This window comes from Mytilus trossulus, chromosome 10 (genome assembly GCF_036588685.1).
Source record: "Mytilus trossulus isolate FHL-02 chromosome 10, PNRI_Mtr1.1.1.hap1, whole genome shotgun sequence".
NCBI lineage: Eukaryota > Metazoa > Mollusca > Bivalvia > Mytilida > Mytilidae > Mytilus > Mytilus trossulus.
In genome coordinates, this window is record NC_086382.1 from 40,821,910 (window position 1) to 40,844,348 (window position 22,439).

Consider the following 22,439-nt stretch of genomic DNA (forward strand, 5'->3'; position numbering starts at 1 on the left):
CATTGTCATAAAAACATTATACGTGACGTCTTCTTCAATACTGTATGTATTATGAGGGAAATCATTGAGCGGGTATCATTTTGATAGCTTTGCTGCAGAACATATAGTTTCTAATGTTTCGACTTTCCTGTTTGTCTTTAGATTGCATTTTAACCAACAATAATAATCAGGAACTACTGTGATATGTACGCCAATGAGACATGGCGCCAATAACGTGGTGTAAGCAATTAACTTTATAAGCGGATTTTGGTAAAATTTTCAATTCAACTGTCTCGAGTTTAGAAATACCAAGTCTACTATATGCATAAAATGTATATATTACTAGTTTTACTCGGCCGCAATTTTGCACCTGTCCGAAGTCAGGAACCTCTGGACTCTTTATTTTTTTAATCTTAGTTCATTTTGGAGTTTAGTGTGACATCCGTTTTCGCTGACTGAACTAGTACACATTTTTTATTTATGAGCCAGCTGATGCCCGGCCCCGATTGCGTGATCTTCTCGCCGTGTTGAAGACCCATGAGTGGCCTTCTGTTTTCAGTTTTGGTTGGGTTGTCGTCTCTTTGGCACATTCCTCATTTCTATTCTTAATTTTATCAAGTAACAATGAAATACAAAACATAATCAAAAATAAATTTATTCGAAGTCACTCATTACAATTCTGCAAATCTGACTAGCTCTACGTATGCATGTTCCATCAACATAGTATATTCAAATAATCAAAATAAGCTTCCTCTAGATTATATGTGTCAGCGCTACTCTACTTCATAAAAGCGTCTTGAAATTCAAACGATTTCATTTCTGTCAAAAATGATTAGTCAAACTTTAGAGCATATTATGTGTTAGTCCCTTCATAGCAAAATTTAAAACACACACTTAGATGATACAATCTGAGGAAAGAATAAATTGCTTTTCGTCTTAATTCACACAGGTTTCGCAGTCTGACTATAGATAGCTGCGACTTCTAAATTCTAAAGTTCATCTTTGCCATCTTCCTCTCGAACTTTTAAGACAATTTTTCCCGTGTTCTTGTTTTCCTCCATTAACTGATGAGCATTTCCAATCTGTTCGAGCGGAAATATTTTATCAATGATTGGTTTCAGTTTTCCAGATTCAAAATACGGCAGTGCATTCTTGGTGAAGTTTTGAACCAAAGATTCTTTGTACTGAAATGGCAAAATGTATTAAGGAAAAACGCTCATACCAAACAAGTTAAAGTAGTAATGATTTAAATATGGTAACACTAGATTCATTTAGATACTGAAACAACTTTTGTGACACTGATTTATACATTTAAAGTTTTCAGCTCTACATACAAAATGTGCTTCGGTCAACGCCTCCGGCTAACACTGTTACAAAAAAAAAATCAAGTATAAAAAGTACAATATTTTACATAAGGAAATGCCTATACCAATTCTAGAACATATTCGTTTGAGCTTTTTGTTTTGAAATTAGAGTGAGGCCTTTCCGTTTTCCTTGAGTTCGGTATTTCTGCTTTTTTCACTTTTACATAATTTTAATGCACCTCATCTTAGAACAGTTTGACTTCATCTCTAGCATATCTAGCGTGGAAACAAGGTTATCTAACATGTTTGACCATTTTTATGAAAAAGAAACAAACATAAAAAACCCTATTTTAGGTTATCTAACATGTTTGACCATTTTTATGAAAAAGAAACAAACATAAAAAACACTATTTTAGGATTATCATGAACAATATCTGTTAAATAGAAACGTAAAAACATTTCAAGAGATGCAAACAAGACGATTTTGAATGATTGCCAATGAGACCAGTCTCCACAAAGGACCAAATGACACAGAAACTAACAACTATATGACTTCAAAATTTAGCAAATCCAATACCACATAGTTACATGTAGCTATAAAAGGCCACAAGCTTTCATTGATAGATTTTGTAAAGAAATCTGGTACTCACCTCTATAGGACGTACACGTAAGGTTGTACCAGTTATAGTTATTCTTTTCCTCAATAATTTACTCAATAGATCAGCATTTATTTTGCCGCCACCTTTTAAAAACAAAATTGCTTACGAATAAGAATCACGAACAAGCACATCAATAAAGGAGAACATCTAAAACGTGTTATTTAAAATAAAATCATTTAAAACGATCTAGCCTGGGTTGATGTATGTGATGTTGTTTACATTTTGTTCAGTGGCAAATATTTCATACATATTCAAGATGGGAAGAAATCCACAATAAATCCAGTAGGTACATGTAGGTTTAAAAAGTAGATCGAAATGGATGCAGTAAGAACTGCCACTGGACAATGAAATATTTTGTAGAAACAGAATAAATTTCTTTTGACAGGCCACCACCTAACGATAAATGTCGCACAACAGAAGCTCATGTAAAGACCACATTTCGAAACTTTCGGCAATCCTTGGGGTTTAAAGTTATGAACTATAAATGAGGTCTATGATAAGTGTTTCTTGTTTCTCGTTTTCTATATAGATTATACTGTTGGTTTTTCTGTTTGAATGGTTTTACACTAGTCATTTTGAGGTCCCTTTACATCTTGCTGTTCTGTGTAAGCCAATGTTCCGTGTTGAAGACAATACTTTTACCTATATATAATGGTTTACTATTACAAATTGTGACCTGGATGGAGAGTTGTCTCATTGGAACTCATACCATATCTTCTTATATCTATATATGTGTTACATATTATGTTCAAACTATGGAAATGTCTTTTATTCATAATTATGATCGATAATTCGATAAGGGGCTGACTATAAGTGCTTCTATATCCATAATGATCTGTATTAAAGTTAATTTTGGTTAAGAATGATTCATCTCCTAACTGTTTTGGAGCAGGAACTGTATCTGACGATGAAATTTCTCGTTTTCGTGTTTTCATCCTATTTTCAAAATGAACTTACCCAATAAACCATAAACAACCCATGTACCATCATTCGCTATGGACTCGATGTTTTGGTTGTAGAAAGATTCACCAATACAATCTAATATTAGGTTCACTCCAGCATCTTAAAAATACATACATGTATCAAAGTACGGTCATACTGTTTGCTATAGTACATTATATTAATTTTATAACGTACCAAATTAACTGCAGGTGTCTGATGCACATTTCTGTTATGGTTCAATTGATGTGAAGTTGAAAGATGTGTATAAATTAAGGCAAGCCATGCCTCTAAAGTAGAAAGATCTTAAAAAACATTGAGCTTCATGTAATTTTAAACTGAACTATTATTTGATTTAAAAATACTAGTAATTTATCATATAACAGTAATTCCATTGTACGATGCAGTAATGAAAGAATTACAATTCAGTCGGTAGATTTTCCGAGTAATGTTAACCTGGGACTATATGTAAGAATAAGAATCCCAGTTTAAAAAAAAATAATTATGATGCATATATATGAAGTTGCACTAACATGCTACAATGTTTGATATCATCAAATCCCCAAAAGTACACTAGTCTATCGTAAAAGTACGGGTTACATTTATATATTATATAATAATCATTATCTTATAATAAATCTTTACTTTTTCAATTTAGGTTTGTACAACTTTATAACACAATAAATCAAGATTAATAAATTTGCTTTAATAAATGTGTTTGCTATAAAACTTATGTACCTTTTGTTTGTTGTTTTACGCCTACACTGAAGTCTCCTTCTTTGTAATTGAACCCTGCAACTGCTCCAAGGGACTTTGCCATATTTATTTTCTCCGTTGATCCTGCTGTTACTATGGGTTTAGCATTAGCCAGAATAGATAACTGTGTCGCTGCAGTACCAACACCACTTCCGCCAGCGTGTATTAACACGGAATCACCAGATTTAACCCCACCTACAAAAAAGGAACAGAAGATAGCAGGTATCATTTAAAACCCAAAGTAAAAGAAAACCAAACAACACAATGACCAAATGAAAAATGAGCAAACAACACAATGACCAATAAACACAATGACCAAATGAAAATAACGAAAAGGCAAGCAAATCAACATAACATGGAAAATAAAACCAAAGATTGAACACAATCGAAATCAGAGGGCAAACTTGTGTTCTGAAAGACTAAGCACATCCTGTCCCATTAGCGGCATCAGTCGTAAAACTTATGAAAAATAGAGATTGCATTGGTGATTTGACAACCATGGAAAAGAGTGGCTGTAGTCATGACAATTAAAAATATCCGTAGTCATCTGCATGTGAGTAGATATTCAAATTATACTGAGGTCAACCAAACACTTTTAGCGTATACTTTTTGAACGACTTACTTCACCTTAACCTTTAGATGTCTTGTACTAGTATATCAAAACTCTATTCTCTATTAAGAAAATCACGTAAGGAAACACATGCAGTCTATGGAATATCGTATCAACCGGGTCTGGGAGATATATACTCTTGCCAAGGAGTACAAAATATATTTTACATATTTTGTTTCTTAAATGTATTCATTTTTTATTGCCAAATTAGCTATATATAGAAGCTTCTGTCGACATATGCACAAATCATCAATTTCAATCTTTTGTTATGGGAGAGTTGCTCTGTTTATTGGTTGTTATGTCCTAATTATGATTGACCCATATTATTGATTTATTTGTTATGTATGCTTTCACTTATTTTGAATGCTTATTATCATTTTTCCTATACCTCCTCGGTGGGCTCATAAACGGCGCTCGCTTGGGAGTGTGTGTCTTCGGATCAATATAATACAAAGCAACACTTAAAGTTCGTCTGATTTTTCTATTTTAAAACATAAAATACGTCCTAAACCTACCCACTGTATGTAGTAATTGGTAAGCCGTTAACCAAACTTCCGGTATAGCAGCTGCTGTAGTGAAAGGCATCTTCTTTGGAATGGGCATTAAACACTCTTCTCGACAAGCGACAAATTCAGCATTGCCACCCCCTGCTAATAGGGCCATGACACGATCTCCTACCTCCCATTTTTGTGAACATTCTGGTCCAAGTTTATCAACAGTCCCTACAGCCTCTAGACCAAGGATATCGCTTTCTCCAGCTGGTGGCGGATAAGCTCCTTTTCGCTGAAATAATTTACTAACTTACACTGATTTGATTGGTTTCGAAGGTCAACATGTTTGTTCTTTTTACATTCAAGTTTATTAGGGGTATGCTTAATTTGAAATTTTGAGTATAATTCAATAAGACAGGCAGCAATGGTGTGCGATAAGCTAACTTGTTTAAGTTCCAGTCCTGGGATTACTTATTCTACAGCCACCAACAACAAATTTCATGTTCTTAAAATAAAATGTTGATGAACTTATATTTGTTTAAGTGAGCACCACTGAGTGAAAATAGTCATATCATTAATAGAAGTTCTAATTTTTTTTAATTTATTTTATTGGTGAAAGTAGAAGCTTTTCGACTTTATTATAAGGATGAGGTCAGATTATTGTGTTGGTAATATTTACTAACCTGTAAAGTGTCGGCCCTGTTAATAGCAGAAGCGTAAACTTTTATTAAAATCTCCTTTTTCCTAAGGACAGGAATTGGCACTTCGCCAATCTTCATCTTCTCCGGACCACCAGTTTGAAACTGTACTGCTCTCATAGTCCCTGCCATCTGAGAAAGCTGAAATATAATTGCTTTGTTGGAGTAAATCAGTCGTAATTAATCCAATTTTTAATTTCCGTTTTTAAAAGATAGAAAATGCAATACAATTATTACTGATTTTAAAAATATAAAAACTTCTCATTTTAAGTTAAGTATTACTAGTGCTTTTATCCCAGTCATGGACCCCAAGGTCAAATATATCTTAAAATTCAACACATCAATGTTCTAAATGCACTTGTTTCTGACCATTGGCGGATCCAGGGGGGGGGGGGGCGGGGGGGAGGGGGTGTCCGGCAGTTGGAACCCCCCTTTTTTTAGGCCGATCAATGCATTTCATTTTGAATGGGGACATATAGTTGGAACACCCCCCTTTTCATTTTGTCCTGGGTTGGGCCCCCCCCCCCCCCCTTTTATTCAAATGTCTCGATCCGCCCCTGATGACTATCCATTGGAAGCCAGAAGTATATTGAAGCTTCTATTTATACATATTCGCTAGCTATTATCCTAAGGGTTACGATCCACTCCCCTCCTCTGCAGCCTCCGGAGAGACTGTGATCGAGCCAGTATGACTGCTTTTTAGTGTCTTAATAATGAGAACAAGCCGTAGTGTGCTTGAATGACATTTATTGAGTTTTATTATTTATTAGGAACATAAGCTATTTTATATTGATAGTCGACTTTTCCCTGTTCCCGTGGATCGAAACAAGTGCCTGTGGTACATATATATAGTAAAATCAAATAAATAAAAGCAGTAGTGTTCCAGTATACATGTATATCATCTAGACTGACAAGCAAATAAAAAAAACTTACATGCGCTGTTCTAATGACTATGCAAAATTTCAATATCGTTAGAATTTTCGACATGAGATAACACACGTCCTAATTCATGACACGTAAACAATAACTTAGTAAAGGGAAGTAAGTCTGATCCAAATATTAAACTTGTGAGTTATGGTTACAAGAGCGCAATTATTCGTAATGCATTTTCCATAGGATACCACTAGTGTTCCGTATTTTTTTTCTCGAAGACTACACAAACTAGGGAAAAACGGGTGGCAGTTCCTGTTACTAGAAATACCAGTTTTGCATTACAACCAAAAAAAAATATAGGGTCATGCGGCTCAAATTGACCTAAAATGCAGTTGAAAAAAATCGTCTACTTTTTTTGCTTAATGAAAAAGGCATATTTTTAATGGCTCCGACGTGCAGAAATTGAAGATATTTTCTATACTTCGTAAAATGTGAATATGATTTTCGGCAATTTTTAAACCTAATTGAATAAGCTTTCGGTTAAATGTAATTCCAATCCTGTATCAACCAATCAGAAGCCGTATAGGATTCTATTCTGAGTACCATCTTGGGGTAAAAAACTTGCCGGTAAAACGTAAACAAATAATTGCGCTCTTGTAACCTATAGTATACGGTAGTGAAAAAAATTTCCGAAAATTAAGCGCCCGCGCCAAAAGTTGCGCTGGCCTCTATCTAGATGATATCACATCTTCAAAACATTATCTGATCACTCTCTGAATTTGAAGAATTAGTTTTTGCCCGCTGATCAGGCCTAAAATTGGAACTGATTTTTTCACCAAATACGGTACTGGTCAAAGAGACATGAAGATAATGTTAATTTATTGGCCTAATTTTTCGAAGGTCATCCAGCACTGATCATATTGTCGACAAAACCGTTCTGATATGGAAAAGCTACATCGAATTTTGAAGAATGGCTATATATGAAACCATTTCTCGAAAAAACACGTTTTTGAAACAGACTATAGTTTTTCCAAATGTTGAAAATATGATAATATTTCTACTTTGGCCAGAGAAACTATTCTAAGCCTACGATATTCAATGCCAAGATTAATTTTTCTACTTTGCAATTAAACTAAATCGTTGGTATTTGCTTAGGGACCCTTTTGGCCAATTTTCACGAAATTAGCTTTTTGCTAGAACAGCAACTGAGACACGGTCGTTGAGGTTAAAAACCAAAATTTACCTTCAAATTCAAGATAAATACATGCTCTTTCCGATAAAAACAGTAGATACCACAAAAACGTTGCATTCTTTTCATACTTCGTCGACATTCGAGCCCACCCTAGATTTAGATATAGAAATAAATACAAATAGGAAACAGACTATAGCATGAATTCCCGTCGATGAAAAGTCCATTTGACCCCGTTTCTCACTGTTTCACATTTTTCCCGAGCAAAATGACAATTTTTGATATTTTTAAAAGCCTTATTAAAAAAAAGTGTCATTTCTCTATAGGTTACAAGAGCGCAATTATTCGTAATGCATTTTCCATAGGATACCACTAGTGTTCCGTATTTTTTTTTCTCGAAGACTACACAAACTAGGGAAAAACGGGTGGCAGTTCCTGTTACTAGAAATACCAGTTTTGCATTACAACCAAAAAAAAATATAGGGTCATGCGGCTCAAATTGACCTAAAATGCAGTTGAAAAAAATCGTCTACTTTTTTTGCTTAATGAAAAAGGCATATTTTTAATGGCTCCGACGTGCAGAAATTGAAGATATTTTCTATACTTCGTAAAATGTGAATATGATTTTCGGCAATTTTTAAACCTAATTGAATAAGCTTTCGGTTAAATGTAATTCCAATCCTGTATCAACCAATCAGAAGCCGTATAGGATTCTATTCTGAGTACCATCTTGGGGTAAAAAACTTGCCGGTAAAACGTAAACAAATAATTGCGCTCTTGTAACCTATAGTATACGGTAGTGAAAAAAATTTCCGAAAATTAAGCGCCCGCGCCAAAAGTTGCGCTGGCCTCTATCTAGATGATATCACATCTTCAAAACATTATCTGATCACTCTCTGAATTTGAAGAATTAGTTTTTGCCCGCTGATCAGGCCTAAAATTGGAACTGATTTTTTCACCAAATACGGTACTGGTCAAAGAGACATGAAGATAATGTTAATTTATTGGCCTAATTTTTCGAAGGTCATCCAGCACTGATCATATTGTCGACAAAACCGTTCTGATATGGAAAAGCTACATCGAATTTTGAAGAATGGCTATATATGAAACCATTTCTCGAAAAAACACGTTTTTGAAACAGACTATAGTTTTTCCAAATGTTGAAAATATGATAATATTTCTACTTTGGCCAGAGAAACTATTCTAAGCCTACGATATTCAATGCCAAGATTAATTTTTCTACTTTGCAATTAAACTAAATCGTTGGTATTTGCTTAGGGACCCTTTTGGCCAATTTTCACGAAATTAGCTTTTTGCTAGAACAGCAACTGAGACACGGTCGTTGAGGTTAAAAACCAAAATTTACCTTCAAATTCAAGATAAATACATGCTCTTTCCGATAAAAACAGTAGATACCACAAAAACGTTGCATTCTTTTCATACTTCGTCGACATTCGAGCCCACCCTAGATTTAGATATAGAAATAAATACAAATAGGAAACAGACTATAGCATGAATTCCCGTCGATGAAAAGTCCATTTGACCCCGTTTCTCACTGTTTCACATTTTTCCCGAGCAAAATGACAATTTTTGATATTTTTAAAAGCCTTATTAAAAAAAAGTGTCATTTCTCTATAGGTTACAAGAGCGCAATTATTCGTAATGCATTTTCCATAGGATACCACTAGTGTTCCGTATTTTTTTTTCTCGAAGACTACACAAACTAGGGAAAAACGGGTGGCAGTTCCTGTTACTAGAAATACCAGTTTTGCATTACAACCAAAAAAAAATATAGGGTCATGCGGCTCAAATTGACCTAAAATGCAGTTGAAAAAAATCGTCTACTTTTTTTTGCTTAATGAAAAAGGCATATTTTTAATGGCTCCGACGTGCAGAAATTGAAGATATTTTCTATACTTCGTAAAATGTGAATATGATTTTCGGCAATTTTTAAACCTAATTGAATAAGCTTTCGGTTAAATGTAATTCCAATCCTGTATCAACCAATCAGAAGCCGTATAGGATTCTATTCTGAGTACCATCTTGGGGTAAAAAACTTGCCGGTAAAACGTAAACAAATAATTGCGCTCTTGTAACCTATAGTATACGGTAGTGAAAAAAATTTCCGAAAATTAAGCGCCCGCGCCAAAAGTTGCGCTGGCCTCTATCTAGATGATATCACATCTTCAAAACATTATCTGATCACTCTCTGAATTTGAAGAATTAGTTTTTGCCCGCTGATCAGGCCTAAAATTGGAACTGATTTTTTCACCAAATACGGTACTGGTCAAAGAGACATGAAGATAATGTTAATTTATTGGCCTAATTTTTCGAAGGTCATCCAGCACTGATCATATTGTCGACAAAACCGTTCTGATATGGAAAAGCTACATCGAATTTTGAAGAATGGCTATATATGAAACCATTTCTCGAAAAAACACGTTTTTGAAACAGACTATAGTTTTTCCAAATGTTGAAAATATGATAATATTTCTACTTTGGCCAGAGAAACTATTCTAAGCCTACGATATTCAATGCCAAGATTAATTTTTCTACTTTGCAATTAAACTAAATCGTTGGTATTTGCTTAGGGACCCTTTTGGCCAATTTTCACGAAATTAGCTTTTTGCTAGAACAGCAACTGAGACACGGTCGTTGAGGTTAAAAACCAAAATTTACCTTCAAATTCAAGATAAATACATGCTCTTTCCGATAAAAACAGTAGATACCACAAAAACGTTGCATTCTTTTCATACTTCGTCGACATTCGAGCCCACCCTAGATTTAGATATAGAAATAAATACAAATAGGAAACAGACTATAGCATGAATTCCCGTCGATGAAAAGTCCATTTGACCCCGTTTCTCACTGTTTCACATTTTTCCCGAGCAAAATGACAATTTTTGATATTTTTAAAAGCCTTATTAAAAAAAAGTGTCATTTCTCTATAGGTTACAAGAGCGCAATTATTCGTAATGCATTTTCCATAGGATACCACTAGTGTTCCGTATTTTTTTTTCTCGAAGACTACACAAACTAGGGAAAAACGGGTGGCAGTTCCTGTTACTAGAAATACCAGTTTTGCATTACAACCAAAAAAAAATATAGGGTCATGCGGCTCAAATTGACCTAAAATGCAGTTGAAAAAAATCGTCTACTTTTTTTGCTTAATGAAAAAGGCATATTTTTAATGGCTCCGACGTGCAGAAATTGAAGATATTTTCTATACTTCGTAAAATGTGAATATGATTTTCGGCAATTTTTAAACCTAATTGAATAAGCTTTCGGTTAAATGTAATTCCAATCCTGTATCAATCAATCAGAAGCCGTATAGGATTCTATTCTGAGTACCATCTTGGGGTAAAAAACTTGCCGGTAAAACGTAAACAAATAATTGCGCTCTTGTAACCTATAGTATACGGTAGTGAAAAAAATTTCCGAAAATTAAGCGCCCGCGCCAAAAGTTGCGCTGGCCTCTATCTAGATGATATCACATCTTCAAAACATTATCTGATCACTCTCTGAATTTGAAGAATTAGTTTTTGCCCGCTGATCAGGCCTAAAATTGGAACTGATTTTTTCACCAAATACGGTACTGGTCAAAGAGACATGAAGATAATGTTAATTTATTGGCCTAATTTTTCGAAGGTCATCCAGCACTGATCATATTGTCGACAAAACCGTTCTGATATGGAAAAGCTACATCGAATTTTGAAGAATGGCTATATATGAAACCATTTCTCGAAAAAACACGTTTTTGAAACAGACTATAGTTTTTCCAAATGTTGAAAATATGATAATATTTCTACTTTGGCCAGAGAAACTATTCTAAGCCTACGATATTCAATGCCAAGATTAATTTTTCTACTTTGCAATTAAACTAAATCGTTGGTATTTGCTTAGGGACCCTTTTGGCCAATTTTCACGAAATTAGCTTTTTGCTAGAACAGCAACTGAGACACGGTCGTTGAGGTTAAAAACCAAAATTTACCTTCAAATTCAAGATAAATACATGCTCTTTCCGATAAAAACAGTAGATACCACAAAAACGTTGCATTCTTTTCATACTTCGTCGACATTCGAGCCCACCCTAGATTTAGATATAGAAATAAATACAAATAGGAAACAGACTATAGCATGAATTCCCGTCGATGAAAAGTCCATTTGACCCCGTTTCTCACTGTTTCACATTTTTCCCGAGCAAAATGACAATTTTTGATATTTTTAAAAGCCTTATTAAAAAAAAGTGTCATTTCTCTATAGGTTACAAGAGCGCAATTATTCGTAATGCATTTTCCATAGGATACCACTAGTGTTCCGTATTTTTTTTTCTCGAAGACTACACAAACTAGGGAAAAACGGGTGGCAGTTCCTGTTACTAGAAATACCAGTTTTGCATTACAACCAAAAAAAAATATAGGGTCATGCGGCTCAAATTGACCTAAAATGCAGTTGAAAAAAATCGTCTACTTTTTTTGCTTAATGAAAAAGGCATATTTTTAATGGCTCCGACGTGCAGAAATTGAAGATATTTTCTATACTTCGTAAAATGTGAATATGATTTTCGGCAATTTTTAAACCTAATTGAATAAGCTTTCGGTTAAATGTAATTCCAATCCTGTATCAACCAATCAGAAGCCGTATAGGATTCTATTCTGAGTACCATCTTGGGGTAAAAAACTTGCCGGTAAAACGTAAACAAATAATTGCGCTCTTGTAACCTATAGTATACGGTAGTGAAAAAAATTTCCGAAAATTAAGCGCCCGCGCCAAAAGTTGCGCTGGCCTCTATCTAGATGATATCACATCTTCAAAACATTATCTGATCACTCTCTGAATTTGAAGAATTAGTTTTTGCCCGCTGATCAGGCCTAAAATTGGAACTGATTTTTTCACCAAATACGGTACTGGTCAAAGAGACATGAAGATAATGTTAATTTATTGGCCTAATTTTTCGAAGGTCATCCAGCACTGATCATATTGTCGACAAAACCGTTCTGATATGGAAAAGCTACATCGAATTTTGAAGAATGGCTATATATGAAACCATTTCTCGAAAAAACACGTTTTTGAAACAGACTATAGTTTTTCCAAATGTTGAAAATATGATAATATTTCTACTTTGGCCAGAGAAACTATTCTAAGCCTACGATATTCAATGCCAAGATTAATTTTTCTACTTTGCAATTAAACTAAATCGTTGGTATTTGCTTAGGGACCCTTTTGGCCAATTTTCACGAAATTAGCTTTTTGCTAGAACAGCAACTGAGACACGGTCGTTGAGGTTAAAAACCAAAATTTACCTTCAAATTCAAGATAAATACATGCTCTTTCCGATAAAAACAGTAGATACCACAAAAACGTTGCATTCTTTTCATACTTCGTCGACATTCGAGCCCACCCTAGATTTAGATATAGAAATAAATACAAATAGGAAACAGACTATAGCATGAATTCCCGTCGATGAAAAGTCCATTTGACCCCGTTTCTCACTGTTTCACATTTTTCCCGAGCAAAATGACAATTTTTGATATTTTTAAAAGCCTTATTAAAAAAAAGTGTCATTTCTCTATAGGTTACAAGAGCGCAATTATTCGTAATGCATTTTCCATAGGATACCACTAGTGTTCCGTATTTTTTTTTCTCGAAGACTACACAAACTAGGGAAAAACGGGTGGCAGTTCCTGTTACTAGAAATACCAGTTTTGCATTACAACCAAAAAAAAATATAGGGTCATGCGGCTCAAATTGACCTAAAATGCAGTTGAAAAAAATCGTCTACTTTTTTTGCTTAATGAAAAAGGCATATTTTTAATGGCTCCGACGTGCAGAAATTGAAGATATTTTCTATACTTCGTAAAATGTGAATATGATTTTCGGCAATTTTTAAACCTAATTGAATAAGCTTTCGGTTAAATGTAATTCCAATCCTGTATCAACCAATCAGAAGCCGTATAGGATTCTATTCTGAGTACCATCTTGGGGTAAAAAACTTGCCGGTAAAACGTAAACAAATAATTGCGCTCTTGTAACCTATAGTATACGGTAGTGAAAAAAATTTCCGAAAATTAAGCGCCCGCGCCAAAAGTTGCGCTGGCCTCTATCTAGATGATATCACATCTTCAAAACATTATCTGATCACTCTCTGAATTTGAAGAATTAGTTTTTGCCCGCTGATCAGGCCTAAAATTGGAACTGATTTTTTCACCAAATACGGTACTGGTCAAAGAGACATGAAGATAATGTTAATTTATTGGCCTAATTTTTCGAAGGTCATCCAGCACTGATCATATTGTCGACAAAACCGTTCTGATATGGAAAAGCTACATCGAATTTTGAAGAATGGCTATATATGAAACCATTTCTCGAAAAAACACGTTTTTGAAACAGACTATAGTTTTTCCAAATGTTGAAAATATGATAATATTTCTACTTTGGCCAGAGAAACTATTCTAAGCCTACGATATTCAATGCCAAGATTAATTTTTCTACTTTGCAATTAAACTAAATCGTTGGTATTTGCTTAGGGACCCTTTTGGCCAATTTTCACGAAATTAGCTTTTTGCTAGAACAGCAACTGAGACACGGTCGTTGAGGTTAAAAACCAAAATTTACCTTCAAATTCAAGATAAATACATGCTCTTTCCGATAAAAACAGTAGATACCACAAAAACGTTGCATTCTTTTCATACTTCGTCGACATTCGAGCCCACCCTAGATTTAGATATAGAAATAAATACAAATAGGAAACAGACTATAGCATGAATTCCCGTCGATGAAAAGTCCATTTGACCCCGTTTCTCACTGTTTCACATTTTTCCCGAGCAAAATGACAATTTTTGATATTTTTAAAAGCCTTATTAAAAAAAAGTGTCATTTCTCTATAGGTTACAAGAGCGCAATTATTCGTAATGCATTTTCCATAGGATACCACTAGTGTTCCGTATTTTTTTTTCTCGAAGACTACACAAACTAGGGAAAAACGGGTGGCAGTTCCTGTTACTAGAAATACCAGTTTTGCATTACAACCAAAAAAAAATATAGGGTCATGCGGCTCAAATTGACCTAAAATGCAGTTGAAAAAAATCGTCTACTTTTTTTGCTTAATGAAAAAGGCATATTTTTAATGGCTCCGACGTGCAGAAATTGAAGATATTTTCTATACTTCGTAAAATGTGAATATGATTTTCGGCAATTTTTAAACCTAATTGAATAAGCTTTCGGTTAAATGTAATTCCAATCCTGTATCAACCAATCAGAAGCCGTATAGGATTCTATTCTGAGTACCATCTTGGGGTAAAAAACTTGCCGGTAAAACGTAAACAAATAATTGCGCTCTTGTAACCTATAGTATACGGTAGTGAAAAAAATTTCCGAAAATTAAGCGCCCGCGCCAAAAGTTGCGCTGGCCTCTATCTAGATGATATCACATCTTCAAAACATTATCTGATCACTCTCTGAATTTGAAGAATTAGTTTTTGCCCGCTGATCAGGCCTAAAATTGGAACTGATTTTTTCACCAAATACGGTACTGGTCAAAGAGACATGAAGATAATGTTAATTTATTGGCCTAATTTTTCGAAGGTCATCCAGCACTGATCATATTGTCGACAAAACCGTTCTGATATGGAAAAGCTACATCGAATTTTGAAGAATGGCTATATATGAAACCATTTCTCGAAAAAACACGTTTTTGAAACAGACTATAGTTTTTCCAAATGTTGAAAATATGATAATATTTCTACTTTGGCCAGAGAAACTATTCTAAGCCTACGATATTCAATGCCAAGATTAATTTTTCTACTTTGCAATTAAACTAAATCGTTGGTATTTGCTTAGGGACCCTTTTGGCCAATTTTCACGAAATTAGCTTTTTGCTAGAACAGCAACTGAGACACGGTCGTTGAGGTTAAAAACCAAAATTTACCTTCAAATTCAAGATAAATACATGCTCTTTCCGATAAAAACAGTAGATACCACAAAAACGTTGCATTCTTTTCATACTTCGTCGACATTCGAGCCCACCCTAGATTTAGATATAGAAATAAATACAAATAGGAAACAGACTATAGCATGAATTCCCGTCGATGAAAAGTCCATTTGACCCCGTTTCTCACTGTTTCACATTTTTCCCGAGCAAAATGACAATTTTTGATATTTTTAAAAGCCTTATTAAAAAAAAGTGTCATTTCTCTATAGGTTACAAGAGCGCAATTATTCGTAATGCATTTTCCATAGGATACCACTAGTGTTCCGTATTTTTTTTTCTCGAAGACTACACAAACTAGGGAAAAACGGGTGGCAGTTCCTGTTACTAGAAATACCAGTTTTGCATTACAACCAAAAAAAAATATAGGGTCATGCGGCTCAAATTGACCTAAAATGCAGTTGAAAAAAATCGTCTACTTTTTTTGCTTAATGAAAAAGGCATATTTTTAATGGCTCCGACGTGCAGAAATTGAAGATATTTTCTATACTTCGTAAAATGTGAATATGATTTTCGGCAATTTTTAAACCTAATTGAATAAGCTTTCGGTTAAATGTAATTCCAATCCTGTATCAACCAATCAGAAGCCGTATAGGATTCTATTCTGAGTACCATCTTGGGGTAAAAAACTTGCCGGTAAAACGTAAACAAATAATTGCGCTCTTGTAACCTATAGTATACGGTAGTGAAAAAAATTTCCGAAAATTAAGCGCCCGCGCCAAAAGTTGCGCTGGCCTCTATCTAGATGATATCACATCTTCAAAACATTATCTGATCACTCTCTGAATTTGAAGAATTAGTTTTTGCCCGCTGATCAGGCCTAAAATTGGAACTGATTTTTTCACCAAATACGGTACTGGTCAAAGAGACATGAAGATAATGTTAATTTATTGGCCTAATTTTTCGAAGGTCATCCAGCACTGATCATATTGTCGACAAAACCGTTCTGATATGGAAAAGCTACATCGAATTTTGAAGAATGGCTATATATGAAACCATTTCTCGAAAAAACACGTTTTTGAAACAGACTATAGTTTTTCCAAATGTTGAAAATATGATAATATTTCTACTTTGGCCAGAGAAACTATTCTAAGCCTACGATATTCAATGCCAAGATTAATTTTTCTACTTTGCAATTAAACTAAATCGTTGGTATTTGCTTAGGGACCCTTTTGGCCAATTTTCACGAAATTAGCTTTTTGCTAGAACAGCAACTGAGACACGGTCGTTGAGGTTAAAAACCAAAATTTACCTTCAAATTCAAGATAAATACATGCTCTTTCCGATAAAAACAGTAGATACCACAAAAACGTTGCATTCTTTTCATACTTCGTCGACATTCGAGCCCACCCTAGATTTAGATATAGAAATAAATACAAATAGGAAACAGACTATAGCATGAATTCCCGTCGATGAAAAGTCCATTTGACCCCGTTTCTCACTGTTTCACATTTTTCCCGAGCAAAATGACAATTTTTGATATTTTTAAAAGCCTTATTAAAAAAAAGTGTCATTTCTCTATAGGTTACAAGAGCGCAATTATTCGTAATGCATTTTCCATAGGATACCACTAGTGTTCCGTATTTTTTTTTCTCGAAGACTACACAAACTAGGGAAAAACGGGTGGCAGTTCCTGTTACTAGAAATACCAGTTTTGCATTACAACCAAAAAAAAATATAGGGTCATGCGGCTCAAATTGACCTAAAATGCAGTTGAAAAAAATCGTCTACTTTTTTTGCTTAATGAAAAAGGCATATTTTTAATGGCTCCGACGTGCAGAAATTGAAGATATTTTCTATACTTCGTAAAATGTGAATATGATTTTCGGCAATTTTTAAACCTAATTGAATAAGCTTTCGGTTAAATGTAATTCCAATCCTGTATCAACCAATCAGAAGCCGTATAGGATTCTATTCTGAGTACCATCTTGGGGTAAAAAACTTGCCGGTAAAACGTAAACAAATAATTGCGCTCTTGTAACCTATAGTATACGGTAGTGAAAAAAATTTCCGAAAATTAAGCGCCCGCGCCAAAAGTTGCGCTGGCCTCTATCTAGATGATATCACATCTTCAAAACATTATCTGATCACTCTCTGAATTTGAAGAATTAGTTTTTGCCCGCTGATCAGGCCTAAAATTGGAACTGATTTTTTCACCAAATACGGTACTGGTCAAAGAGACATGAAGATAATGTTAATTTATTGGCCTAATTTTTCGAAGGTCATCCAGCACTGATCATATTGTCGACAAAACCGTTCTGATATGGAAAAGCTACATCGAATTTTGAAGAATGGCTATATATGAAACCATTTCTCGAAAAAACACGTTTTTGAAACAGACTATAGTTTTTCCAAATGTTGAAAATATGATAATATTTCTACTTTGGCCAGAGAAACTATTCTAAGCCTACGATATTCAATGCCAAGATTAATTTTTCTACTTTGCAATTAAACTAAATCGTTGGTATTTGCTTAGGGACCCTTTTGGCCAATTTTCACGAAATTAGCTTTTTGCTAGAACAGCAACTGAGACACGGTCGTTGAGGTTAAAAACCAAAATTTACCTTCAAATTCAAGATAAATACATGCTCTTTCCGATAAAAACAGTAGATACCACAAAAACGTTGCATTCTTTTCATACTTCGTCGACATTCGAGCCCACCCTAGATTTAGATATAGAAATAAATACAAATAGGAAACAGACTATAGCATGAATTCCCGTCGATGAAAAGTCCATTTGACCCCGTTTCTCACTGTTTCACATTTTTCCCGAGCAAAATGACAATTTTTGATATTTTTAAAAGCCTTATTAAAAAAAAGTGTCATTTCTCTATAGGTTACAAGAGCGCAATTATTCGTAATGCATTTTCCATAGGATACCACTAGTGTTCCGTATTTTTTTTTCTCGAAGACTACACAAACTAGGGAAAAACGGGTGGCAGTTCCTGTTACTAGAAATACCAGTTTTGCATTACAACCAAAAAAAAATATAGGGTCATGCGGCTCAAATTGACCTAAAATGCAGTTGAAAAAAATCGTCTACTTTTTTTGCTTAATGAAAAAGGCATATTTTTAATGGCTCCGACGTGCAGAAATTGAAGATATTTTCTATACTTCGTAAAATGTGAATATGATTTTCGGCAATTTTTAAACCTAATTGAATAAGCTTTCGGTTAAATGTAATTCCAATCCTGTATCAACCAATCAGAAGCCGTATAGGATTCTATTCTGAGTACCATCTTGGGGTAAAAAACTTGCCGGTAAAACGTAAACAAATAATTGCGCTCTTGTAACCTATAGTATACGGTAGTGAAAAAAATTTCCGAAAATTAAGCGCCCGCGCCAAAAGTTGCGCTGGCCTCTATCTAGATGATATCACATCTTCAAAACATTATCTGATCACTCTCTGAATTTGAAGAATTAGTTTTTGCCCGCTGATCAGGCCTAAAATTGGAACTGATTTTTTCACCAAATACGGTACTGGTCAAAGAGACATGAAGATAATGTTAATTTATTGGCCTAATTTTTCGAAGGTCATCCAGCACTGATCATATTGTCGACAAAACCGTTCTGATATGGAAAAGCTACATCGAATTTTGAAGAATGGCTATATATGAAACCATTTCTCGAAAAAACACGTTTTTGAAACAGACTATAGTTTTTCCAAATGTTGAAAATATGATAATATTTCTACTTTGGCCAGAGAAACTATTCTAAGCCTACGATATTCAATGCCAAGATTAATTTTTCTACTTTGCAATTAAACTAAATCGTTGGTATTTGCTTAGGGACCCTTTTGGCCAATTTTCACGAAATTAGCTTTTTGCTAGAACAGCAACTGAGACACGGTCGTTGAGGTTAAAAACCAAAATTTACCTTCAAATTCAAGATAAATACATGCTCTTTCCGATAAAAACAGTAGATACCACAAAAACGTTGCATTCTTTTCATACTTCGTCGACATTCGAGCCCACCCTAGATTTAGATATAGAAATAAATACAAATAGGAAACAGACTATAGCATGAATTCCCGTCGATGAAAAGTCCATTTGACCCCGTTTCTCACTGTTTCACATTTTTCCCGAGCAAAATGACAATTTTTGATATTTTTAAAAGCCTTATTAAAAAAAAGTGTCATTTCTCTATAGGTTACAAGAGCGCAATTATTCGTAATGCATTTTCCATAGGATACCACTAGTGTTCCGTATTTTTTTTTCTCGAAGACTACACAAACTAGGGAAAAACGGGTGGCAGTTCCTGTTACTAGAAATACCAGTTTTGCATTACAACCAAAAAAAAATATAGGGTCATGCGGCTCAAATTGACCTAAAATGCAGTTGAAAAAAATCGTCTACTTTTTTTGCTTAATGAAAAAGGCATATTTTTAATGGCTCCGACGTGCAGAAATTGAAGATATTTTCTATACTTCGTAAAATGTGAATATGATTTTCGGCAATTTTTAAACCTAATTGAATAAGCTTTCGGTTAAATGTAATTCCAATCCTGTATCAACCAATCAGAAGCCGTATAGGATTCTATTCTGAGTACCATCTTGGGGTAAAAAACTTGCCGGTAAAACGTAAACAAATAATTGCGCTCTTGTAACCTATAGTATACGGTAGTGAAAAAAATTTCCGAAAATTAAGCGCCCGCGCCAAAAGTTGCGCTGGCCTCTATCTAGATGATATCACATCTTCAAAACATTATCTGATCACTCTCTGAATTTGAAGAATTAGTTTTTGCCCGCTGATCAGGCCTAAAATTGGAACTGATTTTTTCACCAAATACGGTACTGGTCAAAGAGACATGAAGATAATGTTAATTTATTGGCCTAATTTTTCGAAGGTCATCCAGCACTGATCATATTGTCGACAAAACCGTTCTGATATGGAAAAGCTACATCGAATTTTGAAGAATGGCTATATATGAAACCATTTCTCGAAAAAACACGTTTTTGAAACAGACTATAGTTTTTCCAAATGTTGAAAATATGATAATATTTCTACTTTGGCCAGAGAAACTATTCTAAGCCTACGATATTCAATGCCAAGATTAATTTTTCTACTTTGCAATTAAACTAAATCGTTGGTATTTGCTTAGGGACCCTTTTGGCCAATTTTCACGAAATTAGCTTTTTGCTAGAACAGCAACTGAGACACGGTCGTTGAGGTTAAAAACCAAAATTTACCTTCAAATTCAAGATAAATACATGCTCTTTCCGATAAAAACAGTAGATACCACAAAAACGTTGCATTCTTTTCATACTTCGTCGACATTCGAGCCCACCCTAGATTTAGATATAGAAATAAATACAAATAGGAAACAGACTATAGCATGAATTCCCGTCGATGAAAAGTCCATTTGACCCCGTTTCTCACTGTTTCACATTTTTCCCGAGCAAAATGACAATTTTTGATATTTTTAAAAGCCTTATTAAAAAAAGTGTCATTTCTCTATAGGTTACAAGAGCGCAATTATTCGTAATGCATTTTCCATAGGATACCACTAGTGTTCCGTATTTTTTTTTCTCGAAGACTACACAAACTAGGGAAAAACGGGTGGCAGTTCCTGTTACTAGAAATACCAGTTTTGCATTACAACCAAAAAAAAATATAGGGTCATGCGGCTCAAATTGACCTAAAATGCAGTTGAAAAAAATCGTCTACTTTTTTTGCTTAATGAAAAAGGCATATTTTTAATGGCTCCGACGTGCAGAAATTGAAGATATTTTCTATACTTCGTAAAATGTGAATATGATTTTCGGCAATTTTTAAACCTAATTGAATAAGCTTTCGGTTAAATGTAATTCCAATCCTGTATCAACCAATCAGAAGCCGTATAGGATTCTATTCTGAGTACCATCTTGGGGTAAAAAACTTGCCGGTAAAACGTAAACAAATAATTGCGCTCTTGTAACCTATAGTATACGGTAGTGAAAAAAATTTCCGAAAATTAAGCGCCCGCGCCAAAAGTTGCGCTGGCCTCTATCTAGATGATATCACATCTTCAAAACATTATCTGATCACTCTCTGAATTTGAAGAATTAGTTTTTGCCCGCTGATCAGGCCTAAAATTGGAACTGATTTTTTCACCAAATACGGTACTGGTCAAAGAGACATGAAGATAATGTTAATTTATTGGCCTAATTTTTCGAAGGTCATCCAGCACTGATCATATTGTCGACAAAACCGTTCTGATATGGAAAAGCTACATCGAATTTTGAAGAATGGCTATATATGAAACCATTTCTCGAAAAAACACGTTTTGAAACAGACTATAGTTTTTCCAAATGTTGAAAATATGATAATATTTCTACTTTGGCCAGAGAAACTATTCTAAGCCTACGATATTCAATGCCAAGATTAATTTTTCTACTTTGCAATTAAACTAAATCGTTGGTATTTGCTTAGGGACCCTTTTGGCCAATTTTCACGAAATTAGCTTTTTGCTAGAACAGCAACTGAGACACGGTCGTTGAGGTTAAAAACCAAAATTTACCTTCAAATTCAAGATAAATACATGCTCTTTCCGATAAAAACAGTAGATACCACAAAAACGTTGCATTCTTTTCATACTTCGTCGACATTCGAGCCCACCCTAGATTTAGATATAGAAATAAATACAAATAGGAAACAGACTATAGCATGAATTCCCGTCGATGAAAAGTCCATTTGACCCCGTTTCTCACTGTTTCACATTTTTCCCGAGCAAAATGACAATTTTTGATATTTTTAAAAGCCTTATTAAAAAAAAGTGTCATTTCTCTATAGGTTACAAGAGCGCAATTATTCGTAATGCATTTTCCATAGGATACCACTAGTGTTCCGTATTTTTTTTTCTCGAAGACTACACAAACTAGGGAAAAACGGGTGGCAGTTCCTGTTACTAGAAATACCAGTTTTGCATTACAACCAAAAAAAAATATAGGGTCATGCGGCTCAAATTGACCTAAAA

The 22,439-nt window shown here is 34.4% G+C and overlaps 1 protein-coding gene across 2 annotated transcripts in view; it reads right to left on the minus strand.

The window, feature by feature from the left end:
- Window positions 1–618: 618 nt before the first annotated feature.
- Window positions 619–22,439, minus strand: part of LOC134687351 (quinone oxidoreductase PIG3-like) — a 63,911-nt gene continuing 42,090 nt past the window's right edge. Inside the window, exons 1-7 of one of the 2 annotated variants that reach the window (XM_063547572.1) lie at window positions 6,370–6,502; window positions 5,422–5,577; window positions 4,763–5,030; window positions 3,620–3,832; window positions 2,900–3,004; window positions 1,934–2,025; window positions 619–1,163 (exon numbers count right to left, since the gene is read on the minus strand). In XM_063547572.1, the coding sequence (XP_063403642.1) occupies window positions 969–1,163; window positions 1,934–2,025; window positions 2,900–3,004; window positions 3,620–3,832; window positions 4,763–5,030; window positions 5,422–5,577; window positions 6,370–6,423 (1,083 nt within the window). In that variant the 5' untranslated portion in view covers window positions 6,424–6,502 and the 3' untranslated portion in view covers window positions 619–968. Of the gene's footprint in view, window positions 1,164–1,933; window positions 2,026–2,899; window positions 3,005–3,619; window positions 3,833–4,762; window positions 5,031–5,421; window positions 5,578–6,369; window positions 6,503–22,439 lie in introns of those variants that run through there. The other variant, XM_063547573.1, reaches the window with a different exon arrangement.